The 20395-nt window shown below is 44.2% G+C and overlaps 1 protein-coding gene across 5 annotated transcripts in view; it reads left to right on the top strand.

Annotated features, from left to right (window-relative positions):
* Window positions 1–20395, top strand: part of UHRF1 (ubiquitin like with PHD and ring finger domains 1) — a 226991-nt gene that overhangs the window by 164389 nt on the left and 42207 nt on the right. For all 5 annotated transcript variants that reach the window (XM_033957186.1, XM_033957182.1, XM_033957184.1 and 2 more), the window contains one exon: window positions 5125–5230. In XM_033957186.1, coding sequence (XP_033813077.1) covers window positions 5125–5230 — 106 coding nt within the window. The remainder of the gene's footprint in view (window positions 1–5124; window positions 5231–20395) is intronic.

Genomic DNA, 20395 nt, shown 5'->3' with positions numbered 1-20395 from the left:
ATATTTACCTTTTGCTTTCAAAAGAGCTTGCAATACCTCATGTTCCCATTTGCTTACCAATTTAGTTTCTAATACTTTAATTTCTTTTTCTAACTCTATATACTGCATTTTAATCTGTTTCCTAACAAAAGCCGAATAAGATATAATATGACCTCTCATAGTCGCTTTAAATGCGTCCCATACATTTTCAATAGATGTGTCCTCCACTAAATTTATTTGAAAGAAATCACTAATTTGTGTTTTAAAATTTTTCAAAAATTTGTCATCCACAAGCAATGCATTATCAAATCTCCAAAGAGGTCTTCTATTCTCTAATTGATCCAGTTGTAATTCTATCCATACTTCCGCATGATCCGAAATAATAATAGGATCAATGGAAGCCTTAATCACTTGTTGCACCTTATGTGATGAAATAAAAATATAATCTATTCTTGAAAATGATTTATGAACCTGTGAACAAAATGAAAATTCCTGATCATTAAAATGAAGAATACGCCATATATCCTTCAAATCACATGATTGAACCAAATTATCTAAACCTAAAGATTTTATACTTTTACCTGGTTTTTTATCCAATAATGGATCCATTACAGCATTAAAATCTCCAGCCACCACTAAATTAGAAGCAGCCAGTGGTAACAACATACTCTGCATCTTTTTAAAAAATTCTGATTGATTTGAATTAGGGGCATATATATTGAACAACGTCAGGGTATTATTTCCCATACTCATATCAATATGTATCCATCTTCCATGTGGATCTGAATTTACTACCTTAAAATTGGCCATACACTTTTTATTTATAAGAACTGCTACCCCTGCTTTTTTGCCTGCTGCTGGAGCAAAAAAACATTCCTTCACCCACCCACCCATTAGTTTCTGTGATTCCTTTATATTCAGATGAGTCTCTTGCAAACAATAAACATCCGCATTTTGCTTTTTTAAAAATGATAATACCTTTTTCCTTTTGATTACATGATTCAGGCCATTAACATTAATAGAAAATATCTTAAAAGACATAATATATTTTAAACTTCTCATCATAATCTTCTTCCTTCCTTCTTTCATATTTAATATCTAAAGAACTTCTCTCAATGACACACATTTTTACCCCTAAAGTACCCAATCCCTTATTAATCTTTTCCTTAATCATTCTAGTAATACCTTTAAACCCCATCTTTCCCCCCCCCCCCCAATATAATGACTGCTTAAGGACACACATTGGAACAGCAATCCCAACTTTCCCCCTCTCCCCCAGGCAACCAATATTTATTAATAACCCCTTTATCATTTCTTAAGACAAACTCACTAACCTTCCACAATGTATCTAAGTATATCTCACTTCTAATCATAAAATCTTTTTTTTTTTTTTTTTCCATTTTAAAATAATTACTATTCTCTATCTGTTGTTTAACCTTTGGTCCCATAACCATATTTAATTTATAACATTCCATTAATGTATCTTTATATTCTCACCAATTTTTAAATTCATTTCTCCAATATTTTACTTCATACAACAAAATTCTATCCGACGCTGGCCTCAAGTCTACCTCAATCAGAGTCCACCTCAGTGCCATCACTGCGTTTCATGAGCCTATCCTCGGAAAACCTCTCACGGTTCACCCCCTGGTTTCCCGGTTCATGAGGGGCCTCTTCAATGTCAAACCACCTCTGAAGCCTCCTCCAGTCGTCTGGGACCTGAATGTGGTTTTATCTGCCCTCATGAAACCTCCTTTTGAGCCTCTTGCCACAACTTCGCTCAAATTTCTTACCTGGAAGGTGCTTTTCCTCATTGCCATCACCTCTGCCAGGAGGGTTAGTGAGCTGCATGCACTGGTTGCCGACCCACCTTTCACTGTTTTTCACCATGACAAGGTGGTTCTGCGTACCCATCCTAAATTCCTTCCCAAGGTGGTCTCGGAATTTCACCTCAACCAGTCCATTGTGTTGCCTGTCTTTTTCCCTAAGCCCCATTCTCATCCTGGGGAACAGGCGTTACACACGCTGGAATGTAAGCGTGCCCTTGCATACTACCTTGACCGTACCAGGGCCCACCGCTCGTTCCCTCAGCTCTTTTTGTCCTTCGACCCTAACCGCCTAGGTCGTCCTGTCTCTAAACGGACGCTTTCCAACTGGCTTGCTGCCTGCATTGCGTTCTGTTATGCTCGGGCCGGTCTCTCACTGGAAGGTGCTGTCACGGCCCACAGGGTCAGAGCTATGGCTGCTTCTGTGGCTTTCCTCCGTTCCATGCCCATCGAGAAAATTCTATCAAACATATATTTAATAAAGTAGTATCATTTTTCCTATATCCCATACAATCCAATCCATCAACCCCTAACATCCTTTTAATACCTAAAAACAAATATCCATATCTTCATATACTTCTTTAAAAATTGTTTACAATTTTATAAGTTTTTATCTTCTATTTATATATAAACATTTTTATTTCATTCTGAAAAATAAATTTTTCATTTTATAATTTTTTTTTTAATATTTCCTATTTTCCAATTAAAGTCCAATCCTTTTAAAACTATAATATTACAAAATCAATCTTTACATTTGATCTTTTAGTCATCTCCTTCAATTACCAATAAATTCTTATTATGTATCTTTCTTGTATATTATTCATTTTCCTTTCCTTTACTTGCATCTAAATGTCATATAACTTTTCTGTCTATAATTAGTCCATTCTACATTCTTCTTCTTGTCCTTTCATTCATTACTATTCATTTACTGACTTATTATTAAATTAACTAAACTTTCATATTTATTTCTTAGCTAAATCCATCCTCTCTTAATTCTCTAGACTGCCAATTGTCATTTTATTTAATATCCTTTTAGTCTATCCATTCTGCTTTCTTCTTCTTCCCATCTATTTATTGTCTTGTCCATTCTTCACTTTTCTCCTTTTGTTAATTAGTCAAGTCCTTTATTCCTTTCTGTTCACTCTTTACTCCAGCCATCCATCCCTCAATCTCCTAAAGTTCAGTCTCATGACTTTCCAGTCCATCCTTCCTGCTTTTCCTTCTTTATATTCTTTTATTGTCTTTTTCCCTTGTCCATTTTATTTTCTGTTCTTTATTTCATATTCTTCTTTCTTCAACACTCCAAAGTCTCATAGTTCTTTATATTAAACTTTTTGTTCAATATCCACCCAACCAGTCTTAATATTTTTCTTTTCATTTCAACACCCATTGTGCTAAAATGACATAGGTTCTGATTTTGAAAGAAAAGTCTTTAGCTTTTCCGGGTCTACAAAATACAAAGATTTATCCCCACAAGATACCCTCATTTTTGCTGGGTAATATAACCCATATTTATATCCTTTTTCCTTTAATTGAGGTCTCAGATCAAGGAATTTCTTCCTAATGTTTGCTGTATTTTTAGCAAAATCAGACAAAAACCATATTTTGGACCCTTTATAATTTAAATTTTTATCTTTCTTGGCAGCATTTAAAATTTCTATTGCTTGCTGGTATCTTAACATCTTGAATATCAGTGGCCTTGGTCTCCCTTGGTTCTCCACACGCTTTGTTGGAATCCTGTGTGCACGTTCTATTTCTAAAGGCTGTTTGAAATCCAACTGCAGTATTTTAGGTATTAAATTTTCTAAAAACTGTATGGCATTTCCTCCTTCCAAATTTTCTTATATTCCAAAAAGTTTTACATTTTTCCTTCTGCCACGGTTTTCATAATCTTCCAGCTGATTTTTCAGTTGAGAAATTTCCAAACTGTCATTTTTACATCTGATTCTGCACATTCCAAAACCTCCATTAGTTTTCAAGGACCAATCACATCAAAGAATGATGCTTGTCTGGGCGGTTATATCCTTACGCACACAGGCGCTCATAACATTGACATACTCTCATGTCATGTCATCTATTCTAGTGTATACTTATAAAGGGAATTTTTTAAATTAAAGTAAAATTCTGGAATCTTTCATGGCACACCTGGAATTTCTTTGGGGCACACAGTTTGAGAGGCACTAGCACAACTGGAACTCTTCAGGGCACACAGTTTGAGACACACTGGGTAAGTTGGATTTCTTGGTTTTAACTAGCCCGATTAGGAATACAATCTGCAAATGTCTGGCGCTTTGCCCCAAGGGGCGTCTCATGTTAATGTGCCCCCACTTTGTGAATGCAGGAAGTCTCCTTGTTGCATTGTTTCATAGTTGTTCTGTTCCAAATTTATGGCTGTTTATTTAATGTTTATTGATATGAGCAGATTAGACTTGCTTTTCCCGTACCCCTCCCTTTTCTATGTCCTACAGGAATGGCTGACTGCTTTGTCACACACTGGAAGTTGGAGGGCAGTCTAGAGGTAAGAGGAGTAGCAAAACTATGCAAATTAAGCTTCATACAAGAGATCTTGTGAGATGGGATTGACTACCCATTTGTTCAGGAATAGTGTGGTTTACTAGAGATTAGCAAAGATAAGGCCTAATCTTTCCTTCTTATAGCATCTTATAGCATCTTATAGGATCACTCAATTTGCCCCAGAATGAGTGGATTCTTGTCCATGGATATCTCAATGATTTAACATGTTACATTTTAGTGCACTCACTGTAAATCGGCTTCACCCCCACCCAACCTTTTTTTTTTGTGGGGGGAAAGATACAAAGAGAAATCCAAGGCACTGAAACAGGGTATCTTAAATAGGAGGGGGGTGGGAATAACCAAACGCGCTGAATCAGAGTTGATTCCCTTCCTGCCTACTTTATGCTTTATAGGTTTGGTTCATGATTTTTTAATAGTGTGATCTTAATCCAGACTGTGATTCCATGTCCCATTAATGCATGTAGTGAAGGAGACTCTAGACTTGACTCGCAAATTTAGTGTGTGGTTCCCCTCCTGCAACACACGTACATGGCTATATTGAAAGGCAGATTTGTTTGTCTAATAGTGTTCTTTACATGGTAATCCAAAGAGGCAGTAACACTACATCAGTATCCTAGTTTGCAGCAGCAAAATTTTTTCCTTTCCGCTACCTTCCATATCCTTAGGCCTATAATCATATCTCTGATATAGAGTAGGTTGGTGTCTCTTGCATTTTGTTAGTGATTTGAAGCTTAATTTTACACCAAGATTGTGATAATGACCCTGTCTTTCATGATCTTTCCAGTATCCGGAGGGTTACATGGAGTCTATTGCAAATAAAGAGAGAGAAAAAGAAAATGAGAGTGAGGATGAAGAGTTGGAAACGCCAAGGAAGAGGAAGTCTGCAGGAGGTCAGTATGTCCAAGCTTGGAGGAGATAAGATGCTAGAAATCTGTTTTCAGGAGTTGGCCTTTAATGAAGAGACTACAGAGCCTAAATTTAGCTGCTTTGGGGTGCACTCTAGGCATGTGTAATTTGTAATACTGGTTTCCAGTGCAATTGATGTATCAACCTGGACAGTAGGGTATTCTCCCCATGCTTGTGAGCCATGCAGAAGGAATCCACTCCAGGTTTTCATCTCCTCCTCATTAGAGAATGATACGGTGGATGTTCCCCGCTGCTAGCCACGGGTAACCTACCAAAACGGTGGAGGGGGAAAAGGTGCTCACTGCAGGTGCGGGGACAAGGCCATCCACTGCCCCATGGATCAATGAATGGCCTTGTCCCCAAAGTTAAGGGAGGGAACACGCATGGCCCCCTCCCTCCTTCCTACGAATCTATCTCCCTCCCCCCTTACCTTCTTGGCACGTTTTAAGGTTTTTTCAGAATACTTGTTGAAAGCCGCTGGAGCCTACGTGTATCGCGTGTGTGTGTGGGCAGAAGGTTTCTCTGATGCAACAGTGCCAGGGAGGATCGCATCCAGAGGGCAAACGACTGGCTGCAGGGATGGTGCAAGGAGATGAACTTTGGGTTCTTGCACCATGGAGAGGCATTGCAAGGATTACAGGGACCAGACGGGTTACACCTGACCAGAAGAGGGAAGAACGTCCTTGGACACTGTCTAGCCCGCCTACTACACAGGGCTTTAAACTAGGTAAGTTGGGGGAGGGTACAGGCACAAACAACCTACCTGGCGAGCTAAGCTGCCAATACTTTTTTGAGACTAAGGTAAGTAAACACCGATCTGGGTCAGGGGAGAGTATACACACTTTCGAGTCTGGGGTTAGCTCACATTATAATTCTGGGTCACATTGTAATTCTGGATCTAAGGGGAGTACACATTGTAATTCAGGGTCTAGGGGGAGTACACATTGTAATTCTGGGTCTAGGGGGAGTACACATTGTAATTCTGGGTCTAGGGGGAGTACACATTGTAATTCTGGGTCTAGGGGGAGTACACATTGTAATTCTGGGTCTAGGGGGAGTACACATTGTAATTCTGGGTCCAGTGAGAGAACACACATTGCAAATTGTACTAAAGGAGTTCAAGTAGCCCAAGCGGGAATACCCCCACAGGGTACACACATTTCTGGTCTGGGATAGAAACACACTGTAGTTCTGGGTCTGGGGAGTCCGGGATAGGTGCACGTTGTAACTCTGGGTCTAGGGAAAGTACAAAACATGCGAATAATGCTAAAGGTGTCCAAGTAGCTCAAGCGGGAACATCCCCACTGAGACGTAACAAACATACAACCTGGAGGTACGTGGTACCTGGGAAACAAGATCTTGGAATTCAAAATGGGAGGAGGTGTAGCATTATATACTAAAGATGACATTAAGGTCACCAGAATCACAGATGTCCACTACACTGGGGAATCCCTTTGGGTAAATTTAGCCAGAGGGAAGGACAAATGCCTGTATCTTGGCGTAATATAGAGACCCCCAAGACAAAAGGATGACCTAGATATGGAATTATATAGAGAATATCACCTTGCGTGGGGACACAGTATTGTTAGGTGATTTCAACATGCTTGATGTGGATTGGGACACATTTTCCTCTGCTTCCGGCAGCAGCAGGAGGCTATTAAACTCTATGAAGGGAGCAAGACTCAGGCAACTGGTGTTGGAACCAACAAGGGATCAGGCAATACTGGACCTGATACTTACCAATGGAGAAAGTGTCACAGAGGTCTCGGTGGGCGACACATTGGCCTCCAGTGACCACAACATGGTATGGTTCAATCTCAGGAAAGGTTTCACTAAATCTACCACACTGACCAAGGTCCTCAAATTCAAGGACACAAACTTCAAAGAAATGGGAGACTTCGTTCACCAGGCGCTACAAAGCCAAGCAGAAACCGATAACGTGGAAGAAATGTGGTCGACTTTGAAAGCCACCATACAAGAAGCAACAAACCGCTATGTTAAATCAGTAAGTAAACGGCGAAGGAACAATAAGCCACAGTGGTTCTCTGCGGAGTTTTCGGACCTCATCAAGGAGAAGAAAAAAGCATTCATCTCTTACAAACAATCAGGGAAACAGGACTCTAGGGAAGTCTATCTGGCCAAGTCAAAAGACATCAAAACAGCAGTTAGGGAGGCCAAATTCCACATGGAGGAGTCTCTAGCGAAGAACATCCAGAAAGGAGATAAATCCTTCTTCAGGTATATCAGTGACAGAAATAAGAACTCAGGCGGGATAGTACGTCTTAGGAAACCAGATGGAGACTATGTAGAAGCGGACTCGGAAAAAGCCCAACTGTTAAATGAATACTTCTGCTCAGTCTTCACCCGCGAGGCGCCAGGACTCGGCCCTCAGCTACAGACAAGGGTTGACGCAGATGACCCATTTAGTAATTTCGAATTTACTCCCAGCGGTGTTTACTGCGAGCTGTCAAAGCTTAAGGTTAACAAGGCAATGGGGCCTGTCAACCTACACCCCAGGGTGCTCAGGGAGTTGTGTGATGTCTTGGCGGAACCGCTATCCGCGCTCTTCAATCTCTTCCTTAGTACAGGTAAAGTCCCATTGGACTGGAAAACGGCTAACGTCATTCCACTCCACAAAAAAGGATGCAGGACGGAGGCTGCTAACTACAGACCAGTGAGTCTCACATCAATAGTGAGCAAGCTAATGGAAACTCTAATCAAACGCCAATTGGACACGATCCTGAACGAGGAGAATCTACGGGATCCCCGTCAACATGGATTTACTAAGGGGAGATCCTGCCAATCCAACCTGATCAGCTTCTTTGACTGGGTGACGAGGAAGCTGGATGTTGGGGAGTCCCTGGACATCGTATACCTGGACTTCAGTAAAGCATTCGATAGCGTACCACACCTCAGGTTGCTGAGCAAGATGAGTTCTATAGGATCGGGTGACACATTGACAAAATGGGTTGGGAACTGGCTTGGAGGTAGGCTTCAGAGGGTAGTGGTGAACGGCACCCCCTCCGAAATGACGGAGGTAATCAGTGGAGTGCCGCAGGGCTCGGTCCTGGGCCCGATCCTATTCAACATCTTTATAAGAGATTTGGCAGAAGGGCTGCGAGGTAAAATAACATTATTCGCCGATGATGCCAAACTAAGCAATGTAGTGGGCAAAAGCACAACAGACATAAATTCAATGTCCGACAACATGATGCACGACCTACTCCTACTGGAGCGCTTGTCTAGGTCCTGGCAACTCGGCTTCAATGCCAAAAAATGCAATGTCATGCACCTGGGCAGCCAAAATCCATGCAAGACTTACACCCTTAATGGCGAGATCCTAATAAGAACTGAAGCAGAACGATACTTAGGGGTGATCGTCAGTGAGAACATGAAGACTGCCAATCAAGTGGAGCAAGCTTCATCCAAAGCAAGGCAAATCATAGGTTGCATACGCAGGAGTTTCGTCAGCCGTAAGCCTGAAGTCATTATGCCATTGTATAGATCCATGGTGAGGCCCCACTTGGAATACTGTGTACAATTCTGGAGGCCGCATTACCGTAAGGATGTGCTGAGACTGAAGTCGGTCCAGAGAATGACCACCCGGATGTTCTCGGGACTCAAGGATCTCCCGTACGAGGAACGGCTGGATAAGTTGTAGCTGTATTCACTCGAGGAACGCAGAGAGAGGGGTGACATGATCGAAACATTCAAGTATCTCACGGGCCGCATCGAGGTGGAAGAAGATATCTTCTTTTTCAAGGGTCCCGCGGCAGCAAGGGGGCATCCGTGGAAAATCAGGGGTGCGAAACTGCACGGGGACACCAGGAAATTCTTTTTCACTGAAAGGGTGGTTGATTGCTGGAATAGTCTTCCACTTCAGGTTATTGAGGCCAGCAGCGTGCCTGATTTTAAGGCCAAATGGGATAGACATGTGGGATCTATTCACAGAGAAAGGTAGGGGAGGGTCATTGGGGTGGGCAGACTAGATGGGCCCTGGCCCTTATCTGCCGTCTATTTCTATGTTTCTATGAACTTCGCCATTTTCTCAGTCTGGCCCCTCCATTTTGTCTGCAACCTCAGGTGACCTTCCCAATGTATTGGAAAAACAGGGGCAGGTTTCTGCTGAGTTCCTTGGGACCCCCGGGGTTTTTTTCTCCTGATTTAATTTTTTTCTTTATGCAGAGCCTATTTTCAGGCGACTGGGGTCCCATATGCACCCAGGGGGTTTCGGGGAGTGGGGTTTCCTCCGCACCCCCTGTGGCTTTGATTCCCTCTTCTTTTTTGGCGTCCCCTCCTCCTTCTCCCTCGTCCAAGCGCCCACGGGTGTCTTGGGATGAGGATTTGTGGTCTGAGGAGCATGTCGCCCTGGATGAGGATCTTGACCCTTTTGAGGATTTTCAGGACCTTCTTGAGGGGACGGCCGCTGGTGGCGGGTTGTCAGGATTCCTGTCCCCCGGCGAAGAGGCGTCTGTAGTGTGCCTTTTTCAGAGGGATGAGCTACCGGACTTGATTCATCAGGTTTCCTCGTTGTTGCATTTTGAAGATTCGCCATCAGAGACTCCGTGTGTGGGGGACCCTCTACTTAGGGGGATCTGTATGGTTTCCCGCTCTTTTCCTGTGCATCAGGATATTCGGGATATTGTACTGGCACAGTTGAAATCGCCAGAGGCACCGTTTGGTTGGCGCGCGCCATGGCTCGTTTGTATCCCATCCCGAGGGGGATCGGGCTACATTAAAGTGGCATACCGTGCCTGTTGAGGGCAGTTCTGCCTTATGGGACTCTAAGGAGCGTAAGTTGGAGACCATTCTTAAGCAGAATTTTCAGGCCTCTGCTTTTGGGGTCCAGGTGGTTATTGGTGGGGGGCTGGTGGCTTGCACCGTGTTTCGGTGGGCTGAGCGTGTCCTGGATCGAGAGTCTGATGACTGGTCCTTGGTAGTGAAGATTGAGATGGCTGCCTCGTTCCTCTCAGATGCTCTTTATGACTTGGTGCGGATCTCGGCTAAGTCTATGGCCTTTGGCGTGTCTGCGCGGTGTATTTTGTGGCTTCGCGCTTGGTCGGCGGATGCCGCGTCTAAAGCTAAGCTTACTAAATTTCCCTTTCGGGGTTTTTTTTTGTTTGGAGAGGACTTGGATAAGTTGCTTCAGATTCTGATGGACTCTAAGGTGCCCCGCCTGCCTGAGAACTGTGCCTGTCCGGCGTCTCGGGGTGGCACTGCCCGGGGGCTTCTGCGGGAGTTCCACAAGTATCGCTCTGGGCATGGGACTGCTTCTTTCCAGGCTTTGGGGTTTTCCCTGGGTCGGTTTTATCAGCCGGTTCCCCCGCTGCCCGTCCTGCACATTGACGCCTTGCCGGCGCCCCCTTTGGTTCCGGTGGGTGCCCGGCTGCGTAACTTTTTTCCCAAGTGGGCCAAGATCACGTCCGATCAGTGGGTCCTGGAGGTGGTGCGAGACGGTTATGCCCTGGAGTTTGCCCGATCTCTGTCGGATCTTTTCCTAGCCTCTCCATGTCAGGCAACATGGAAGATGCAGGCCATTTGCCAGACCCTTCAGCGCTTGCTAGATCTCGAAGCAGTTGTTCCAGTGCCCCCTCAGGATTGCGGCACCGGTAAGTACTCGATTTATTTTGGGGTGCCCAAGAAGGAGGGGACCTTTCGGCCCATCCTGGATTTGAAGGGGGTCAAAAGGGCTCTCAAGATTCCCTCTTTTCGTATGGAGATATTGTGGTCTGTTATTCTGGCGGTTCAGCCGGGGAAGTTTCTCACTTCTCTCGATCTGACGGAGGCCTACTTGCATGTTCCCATTTGGGCCTCTCATCAGTGCTTCCTTTGCTTTGCGATCTTGGGTTGGGACTCTAAGTTCTGTGCACTTCCCTTTGGCCTAGCCACGGCTCCCTGGACGTTCACCGATGTGATGGTGGTCGTCGTGGCAGCCTTGCGGTCGAAGGGCATTCTGGTGCACCCCTACTTGGACGACTGGTTCATTCGGGCGAAGTCGTTGCAGGAGAACACCCAGGTTATAGCTCGGGTGGTGGAGTTTCTCCGGTCGTTGGGCTGGGTGGTCAACCTTTCCAAGAGTCGGAGTACCTTGGGGTTCTGTTCAACATCTTCTTGGGGAAGGTCTTCCTTCTAGAAGCCCGGGTAAGCAAATTGCAATCTCAGATTCTCCTTCTTATGGCATCCCGGTGTCCTCGGGCGCAGGATTTTCTCCAAGTTTTGGGGTCGATGGCGGCATCCCTGGACATGGTGAGGTGGGCGCAGGCCCACGTGCGTCCTCTTCAGTATGCTCTGCTCCTGAGGTGGTTGCCCCAGAGGCACAGTTTGGATGTCCCTGTCCCTCTGCAAGGCTTGGCACGCTGCAGTCTTCATTGGTGGCTCCAGACCTCTCATCTGGTTCAGGGAGTGATTCTGGATCTACCGCAGTGGGTGGTGCTTCTCAAGGATGCCAGTCTCCTCAGTTGGGGGGGCTCAGTGTCTAGGTCACTCAGCTCAGGGCACCTGGTCCACGGAGGAGGCATCCTGGTTGATCAACGTGTTGGAGACCAGAGCCGTCCATATGGCGCTGTTAGCCTTCCGCTCCCTTTTAATGGGCAAGTCGGTCAGAGTCCTGTTGGACAATGCCACGGCAGTGGCTTATGTCAATCGTTAGGGAGGCACCAAGAGCGCTCAGGTGGTGCAGGAGGCGGCTCAGCTCATGCTTTGGGCGGAGTCGCACCTTCTGGACCTCTCGACCTCTGACATAGCCGGGATGGAGAATGTTCAGGGGGACTTCCTCAGTCGTCACTTCTTAGATCCCGGAGAGTGGTGTCTCAGCCCCGTGGCCTTTCAGTTGATAGTGCAGGATTGGGGTCAGCCCCTGATGGACCTGATGGCCATGAATAGCAACACCAAAGTGCTCTGCTTCTTCAGTCATCGCAGGGACGGACTGGCCAAGGGTCTGGATGCTCTGGTTCAACCATGGCCAACAGAGGTTGTACGTGTTCCCTCCTTGGCCATTAGTGGGCAGAGTTCTTCTCCGCATTGTTCACCATCTGGGTGTGGTGGTTCTGGTGGCTCTGTATTGGCCTCGATGTCCATGGTACACGGATCTGGTGAGGCATCTGGTGGCGGATCCTCTTCCTCTGCCTCTCTTGGACGACCTTCTGACGCAGGGTACCATTCCCATGTTTGACCCGTCTCCCTTCTGTCTTACGGCTTGGGTCTTGAAAGGGGTCGCCTTGGTAAGAAGGGATATTCAGAGAAGGTGATCTCTTGGGGTTCCGGAAGCTTTCTACCTCTCGGGCTTTTGTGCGGGTTTGGTGTCTTTTTGAGGGGTGGTGCCAGGTGCGGGGAGTGGTCCCTTTTCGCGCTTCCCTGCCTACCATCCTTGAGTTCTTGCAGGATGGCCTGGATAGGGGACTGGCTTGGTCTTCTTTCCGGGCTCAGCTTGCAGCCTTGGCAGCCTTTCGTGGGTTAGTGAAAGGTCAGCGTTTGACAGCCATTCCTGATGTGATTTGTTTTTTGCGGGCAGCCAAGTTGCTCAGGCCTCCCGTGCGGCCTTCTGTTCTTTCTTGGAATCTCAATCTGGTTCTGTCTGTTCTGGTGCGCCCGCCTTTTGAACCGTTGGGCGGCTGCTCTTTGAAGGACCTTACTCTTAAGACGGTCTTCTTGGTGGCCATTACTTCAGCTAGACGTGTTTCTGAGCTGCAGGCTTTTTCTTGTAGGGCTCCCTTCTTGGAATTTTCTAGGGAGCGGGTTGTCTTGAGGCCTGTTTCTTTTTTTCTGCCAAAAGTAGTTTCTCCTTTTCATGTCAATCAATCTGTAGTTCTCCCGGTGTTGGGTAGTCGGGAGGGCTCTTCTGAGCAAAGACAGCTGCGCAAGTTGGATGTCGGTCGGGTCCTTCACTCTTATGTGCAGCGGACCTAGGAGATCAGGAAATCAGATCATCTCTTTGTCCTTCTGGCGGGTCCTCGTAGGGGGGTTGGTGCTTCTAAGGCTACTATTATGCGCTGGATCAAGGAGACTATTGCTTCCGCTTATCTTCTGAGGCAGAAGCCTGTTCCGGAGTTTCTCAAGGCTCATTCCACTCGGGGTCAGGCGGCTTCTTGGGCTGAGTCTTCGCTCGTGCCTTCAGTGGATATTTGTAAAGCTGCGGTTTGGTCTTCCTTGCATTCCTTTGTCAGACACTACCGGGTAGATGTTCAGGCACATCGGGACTCGGTGTTCGGTGAGCGTGTTCTGGTGTCGGCCCTTCGGTGGTCCCTCTCGTTATGGGAACTGCTTTGGTACGTCCCATTCGTAAAGATTAACCTCTACTGGTCTGGAGAGTGCTAAAGAAGAAGAAATTAGGTTTTTACCTGCTAATTTACTTTCTTTTAGCTTCTCCAGACCAGTAAACTAAACTAAACTAAACCTTAGGTTTGTATACCGCGCCATCTCCACAAGCGTAGAGTTCGGCACGATTTACAGGGTTAGGTTGAAAAGGAACTACAATGAAGGGTTATAGGAAAGGAGCTAGGAAGATAAAGAGGGACAGGGAACCAAAAAGCGGGAAGTGTTAGATTTTTGAAAAGAGCCAAGTTTTCAGGTGTTTGCGGAAGGATTGGAGGGAACTTGAAACTCTGAGCGGGGATGTGAGGTTATTCCAGAGTTCTGTGGTTCTAAAGGGGAGGGATGTTCCTAGTTTTCCTACGCTTGATATACCTTTTGTAGAGGGGAATTATAGTTTCAGTTTTTGGGAGGATCTAGTGGAATTAAGGTTAGAGGAATTCCAGAAGAGTGGGATAACGGGAGGGAGGATGCCATGTAGGATCTTGAAGGCTAAACAGGCACATTTAAAGAGGACTCTGGAGTGAACTGGGAGCCAGTGAAGTTTGGACAGGAATGGGGAGAGGTCCCCACCCTGTATGTTGTTGTTGTGTTGGGGCTCCTGCATGGGCATTTTTGTTTTTTGCTGCGGGTTCTAGTATTTTGAATAGCGGCTGTGGCTCGGCTGGCTTAGCTGATGAGCTGTGGGGACGTTTTCCTTCTGGTATCTCTCCTCTGCATTTTCCAACAGCATTTCGGTATGTTAGTTGTTACTCCTGTTCGGAGTGTTATTTCTTTCTATTTTCAGTTCTTAGTTCTGCTTGACTATTTGGCAGACTGATGAGAATAGAGAAGGGAATATCTTATATACTATTCCACAGTTTTGTTTTCAGTCTCCACCTGCTGGTCATGATTGGATATATACCCATTCGTAAAAATTAACCTCTACTGGTCTGGAGAAGCTAAAATAAAGTAAATTAGCAGGTAAGAACCTAATTTCTCCTTTTGCTTCCTTTTGCCTTTTGCATCCACTGGCAGGGATGGTGTCTTCAGGCTTTTTTACACTTAATTCATGCCAGCGAACTAAACTACACAGGACATAATCTCAACTGTTCATCTCCTTTGATCCTAACAGATTGGGTAAGCCTGTTACCAAAAGAACTATTTCCGCATGGCTAGCGGCTTGTATTTCTTCTGCTATGCTCAGGCTGGGCTGCAGCTCGAAGGATGTGTTAACATCACACAAAGTCTGAGCTATGGCAGCTTCAGTAGTTTTTTTTTTTTTAACTTTCTTCTATTGATGAAATCTGCCAAGCAGCTACTTGGTCCTCAATTCACACATTCACATCTCACTTCTAGAATCCTATTCCAGACGAGATGGTCGTTTCAGCCAAGCAGTATTACAGAATTTGTTTTCTTTCTAATGGCTAACTCTCCCTCCATTCCATTTCTTTTTTTTTGTTTGTTGTTGTTTTAATTCTTTATTTGCATTTCATCCATTTGACAGAACATAGTCAAAAACAAAGAAATAATACATTACCAGTTTTGACATCTTTGAAAATGGAAATGAATACATCAAATAAGCAAATATATCAGGAAACATCCTTCCATAAATTCAAAGATACAGAAAAACCTCAGGAATCAAGTATTCCGGCTTGTATAGTTAGTCCTTAATAATAAGGAAGGACAGCTGTGACTTAACTGAAACTTTACTAGTTAATGTGTACAAAGGAAAATAAAGGTGTAGCTGATTGGGCTCTCAAACTTAACTTCACTGAACAACGTCAGAGGAAATGCTTCTGGATGAGGTGTGGAACGCACAAGGAGCCGCTACACACGGCTCCATACACACTATGGCTGTGAGGAGGAGAGAGCTGGCCACAAGGTAACATTGGGGGTATTGGACCGCGGGCCGCTTAAAATGACTAGGTGGGCCAGATTTACCCCACGGGCCTTGAGTTTCACACCTTTGCTCTAAACCAGGGGTGTCAAAGTCCCTCCTCAAGGGCCGGAATCCAGTCGGGTTTTCTGGATTTCCCCAATGAAAGCAGTGCATGCAAATAGATCTCATGCAGATTCATTGGGGAAATCCTGAAAACCCGACTGGATTCTGGCCCTCGAGGACCGACTTTGACACCTGTGCTCTAAACCAAGACCCTCTGATGGAAATAAAGTACCTGTAGCCTCAACAGGAGATGAATTCAGCTTAAGAAAATCCTGAGGAATTTGCTGCTTCAACTCCTCCAAGTGCTCTGATGGATGAATAAGCTTTTCTACTGCTCCTGCTGAGTCGACCACCGCACTCAGCTGATTGGGAAAGAGAACACTCTGGGACGTTCTCTCCTCCTCCTCCTTTTCCGACGCCCCAGGGTGACTCGGAGGACTCCGCTCTTCCAGAGATAGAGATGCTTCTTCGAGAGAGGGTGCCAACGCTTCAGCTTGCATGCCTCTCGCAGCCGAAGAAAACTCCGACTCGCATGTTTGAGCACCACGCTGGAAAAAAGCATCCATCAGGCCTGCTGCCACCGAAGATTCCTCCGGGAGAACCCGAGGTTTGGATTTCCCTTTAACCATGAAAAATGGTAAGAAATATGCTCCCCAGCAAATCAATGGCGTCTCAGCTCCAGTAACCAGCCACCATCTTAGTTGAGCCACCTCCCTCCTCCATCCCATTTCAATAAGCTAGGAAGTCCCACATGTGAGAATATACTGCCTGCTTGTCCTAGGATAAAGTACAGTTACTTACCATAACAGGTGTTATCCAGGGACAGCAGGCAGATATTCTCACATCCTTACCACTTCCCCAGGTTGTCTTCTTAGCTTGCTTCCTGAACTGAGGTACCGCGAGCTTACAACGGGCGGGAAGGCACTTGTGAAGTTTCTTAAAACTTATTGACATTTCACTTTTCATACTGTCTGTACTGGGCTCTGTGGATGACGCCACCCACATGTGAGAATATCTACCTGCTGTCCCCATATAACCCCATTATGGTAAGCGAGGGAGGGCACCAAAATTAAAATAAGGTAACCGGGAAAGGGGGGGGGGTGTTGGGTATTCGCTCCATAGGACACACCCTTTTTTCCACCCACTTTTTTGGGTGGAAAAGTGCGTCTTATGGAGCAAAAAATACGGTAACTGGAAAAAAGAACTAATGGAACACATTAAGTTCAATGATTTTGTAGATATGGATCCTGTAACTTTATGGGGGAAACTTATAGCACTGTGAGCACATCTTAGGGTGACCCATATAGCCAGGGAAGCACAATTCATCAGCAAATTAGTAGTCTAGAAGCCTTGCATGAAAGGGGGAATATACTTGCTTGGCTCGAAGAGTGCCTGCACATTTGTTTTGAGCTTAATGACCTGCAGCTGGCTGAGATCTTAGAAAATTTACAAAAAGTATACCAAGAACTCTTTGAATTTGGAAACCATGTGTTTTGTTTTTTTTTTAATTTTTATTTATAAAATTTTCATTCTTACAATAAATGAATAGCATAATATTTAGTTTATAATAATTATAGTTGTATGTACAATATCATATCATATATATTGAATCCCTTTCCCCTGTTATTTGTTTTTTCATTTTTCCTCATATTAATTTCTATATTTCCCTCCCTAACCCTATATTATTATTATCAATGTGTTAAGATATCTGATCTTTAGAATATTTTGTCAATGGATCCCATATTTTCTTAAAATTTTTTATATTTCCTTGTTGTAATGCCAATATTTTCTCCATTTTGTAAATGTGACACACCGAGTTCCACCAGAATGTATAATTTAGCTTGGTATAATCCTTCCAATTTTGTGTGATTTGCTGCATGGCAACTCCTGTCAATATTAAAAGCAATTTGTTATTGTTTGCTGATATTGGACTTTGTGTTCTCATTGCAGTACCAAATAATATGGTATCATATGAGAGACCAATATGATTTTCTAGTAATATGTTAATTTGGGGCCAAATTAAATTCCAAAAGGCTTTTATGCAAAGACAAAAAAAAATTAAATGATCTAATGTCCCTACTTCTATTTTACAATGCCAGCATCTATTAGATCTAGTATTATCTATTTTTTGCAAGCGCGTCGGGGTCCATAACACTCTATGTAATAAAAATATCCATGTTTGACTCATAGATGCTGACTTTGTTAATCTTAATCTCCAGGACCAGAATCTTGGCCATTGAGATGCAGAAATTGTCTGTCCAATCTCAATGCTCCAAATATCCCTAAGTCCAGTTTTCTTTTTTTTATTTAGAAATCCATATATTAATTTATACCATTTTGCGGCTTGGTGTCCCAAGAAATCCGCCTGGAAACATAAAACTTGCAAACTATATTGGGTATTAAGATCTTTCCATTCAGGGAACCCTACCTGAATGGCTTGCTTCAATTGCATCCATTTAAAATATTGTGTTAACTAGTTAACCATGTTAACTAGAGTCCAAAAGCTGAAAAAGCAAGTACAACACAAAGGTATTACAACCAGAACGAAAGGAGTAATCCTGCCGTTGTAACGGGCGATGGTGCATCTGGAATACTGCGTCCAATATTGGTCGCCGTACCTTAAGAAGGATATGGCGATACTCGAGAGGGTACAGAAAAGAGCGACACGATTGATAAAAGGTATGGAAAACCTTTCATATGCTGAAAGATTAGAGAAACTGGGGCTCTTCTCCCTGGAAAAGCGGAGGCTTAGAGGGAACATGATAGAGACTTACACGATCATGAAGGGCATAGAGAAAGTGGAGAGGGACAGGTTCTTCAAACTTTCGAAAACTACAAGAACGAGAGGGCATTCGGAAAAATTAAGAGGGGACAGATTCAGAACCAATGCTAGGAAGTTCTTCACCCAAAGGGTGATGGACACCTGGAATGCGCTTCCAGAGGGTGTGATAGGACAGAGGACAGTAGAGATTAGATGATTCCTGAAGGAAAAAGGGATAGAAGGGTATATATAGAGGATTACTATACAGGTCCTGGACCTGATGGGCCGCCGCGTGAGTGGACTGCTGGGCATGATAGACCTCTGGTCTGATCCAGCAAAGGCACTGCTTATATTCTTACGTTCAATCGCTGATGAAAAGCAGGCCCTTCAGTCCACTACCAAATATATACTGGACATATTTGTATGCTTCTTTAAAGCCTTATTTAAACCAGGGGAAGTACCTCAGCAGAAAGAAATCAATATTTAGAGGCTGTTGGGCTGCCTCAATTAACGACGGCAAAGGCCAACCAGTTTCTATGCCCACCGAGTTAGATGAGATCTTGTGGGCCACTAAAAATCTCCCTCATGGTAAAACCCCTGGGATTAGATGGATTCACTGATAAATGTTATAAAAGCTTTGAGGATCTTGGCATCTCTGCTGCTCAGGGTCTTGTAATCATTAGATGGCTCAACAGCTTTACCCCATTCTTGGTGATTAGTAGTGGTGATGGTCTTCCCAAAGCTGGAGAAAGATCCAGTTGCTTGTGGTTCATACAGACCATTCTCGTTGTAGGGAAAGGTCTACAAGATATTCACCAAAATCTTTGTACACTGCAGTTAATTCATGAAGACCAGGCAGACTTTATAGTTGGAAGGCAAACATAATGCAGTAGGGATATTGTTGAACATTTAATATAACAGGTTAGAAATGAAAACACATCTATACTAATGCTTTCGGTAGATGCTAAAAAGGCATTTAATAAGGTGCAATGTCCATTCATGTACACAGTGCTTGAGAAAATGGGTTTTCAGGGCAAATATCTAAACTGGTACGTCTATTATACAAGAAACAGCTAGTGTGGTTAGATACTACTAATTTGTTTAGTAGTTCTAAATGCTAGGGTTTTTTATCTGAACCCGCAGGTTGCTTACAGAATACTGTCAACCATCTTTGAACTCCACCTCCTTCACAGGAAGCTGCTCCTGCCCCCTCGGTTTTGTTGGGGGGGGGGGGGGGTTCCAAGCAAGTTGCTCAAAAGTGTCTCTGTTCTGCTCTGTGGTTCCAGAGCTTAACTATTCTCTGAGTGAAAAAAGTTTCCTCCTATTGGTTTTAAAAGTATTTCCCTGTAACTTCGAGTGTCCCCTAGTCTTTGTAATTTTTGACAGAGTGAAAAATCGATCCACTTGTACCCATTTCTACTCCACTCAGGATTTTGTAGACTTCAATCATATCTCCCCTCAGCCATCTCTTTTCCAAGCTGAAGAGCCCTAACCATTTTAGTCTTTCCTCATATGAGAAGAGTTCCATCCCCTTTACCATCTTGATCGCTCTTCTTTTAACATTTTCTAGCGGCACTATATCTTTCTTGAGATAAGGAGACCAGAATTGAACGCAATACTCCACATGAGGTCACACCATGGAGCGATGCAGGGGCATTATAACATTCTTAGTCTTGTTAACCATCCCTTATTTAATAATTCCTAGCATCCTGTTTGCTTTTTTGGCCACTGCCTCACATTGGGCGTAAGGTTTCATCATATTGTCTACGATGATACCCAGATCCTTTTCTTGGGCGCTAATCCCCAAGGTGGACCCTAGCATCCGGTAACTGTGGTTCAGGTTATTCTTCCCAAAGTGCATCACTTTGCATTTGTCTACATTAAATTTCATCTGCCATTTGAATGCCCAGTCTTCCAATATCCTAAGGTCCGCCTGCAATTTTTCATAATCCGCATGCGTTTTAACAACTTTGAACAGTTTAGTGTCATCTGTAAATTTAGTCACCTCACTTGTTGTTCCAATTTCCAGATCATTTATAAATAAGTTAAATAGCACCGGTCCTAGTACAGACCCCTGCAGCACTCCACTATTCACTCTCCTCCATTGAGAAAAATTACCATTTAATCCTACCCTCTGATTTTTATCCTATAACCAAT

Source organism: Geotrypetes seraphini, chromosome 8 (genome assembly GCF_902459505.1).
Source record: "Geotrypetes seraphini chromosome 8, aGeoSer1.1, whole genome shotgun sequence".
NCBI lineage: Eukaryota > Metazoa > Chordata > Amphibia > Gymnophiona > Dermophiidae > Geotrypetes > Geotrypetes seraphini.
This window is presented reverse-complemented; position numbering and strand designations above follow the sequence as displayed.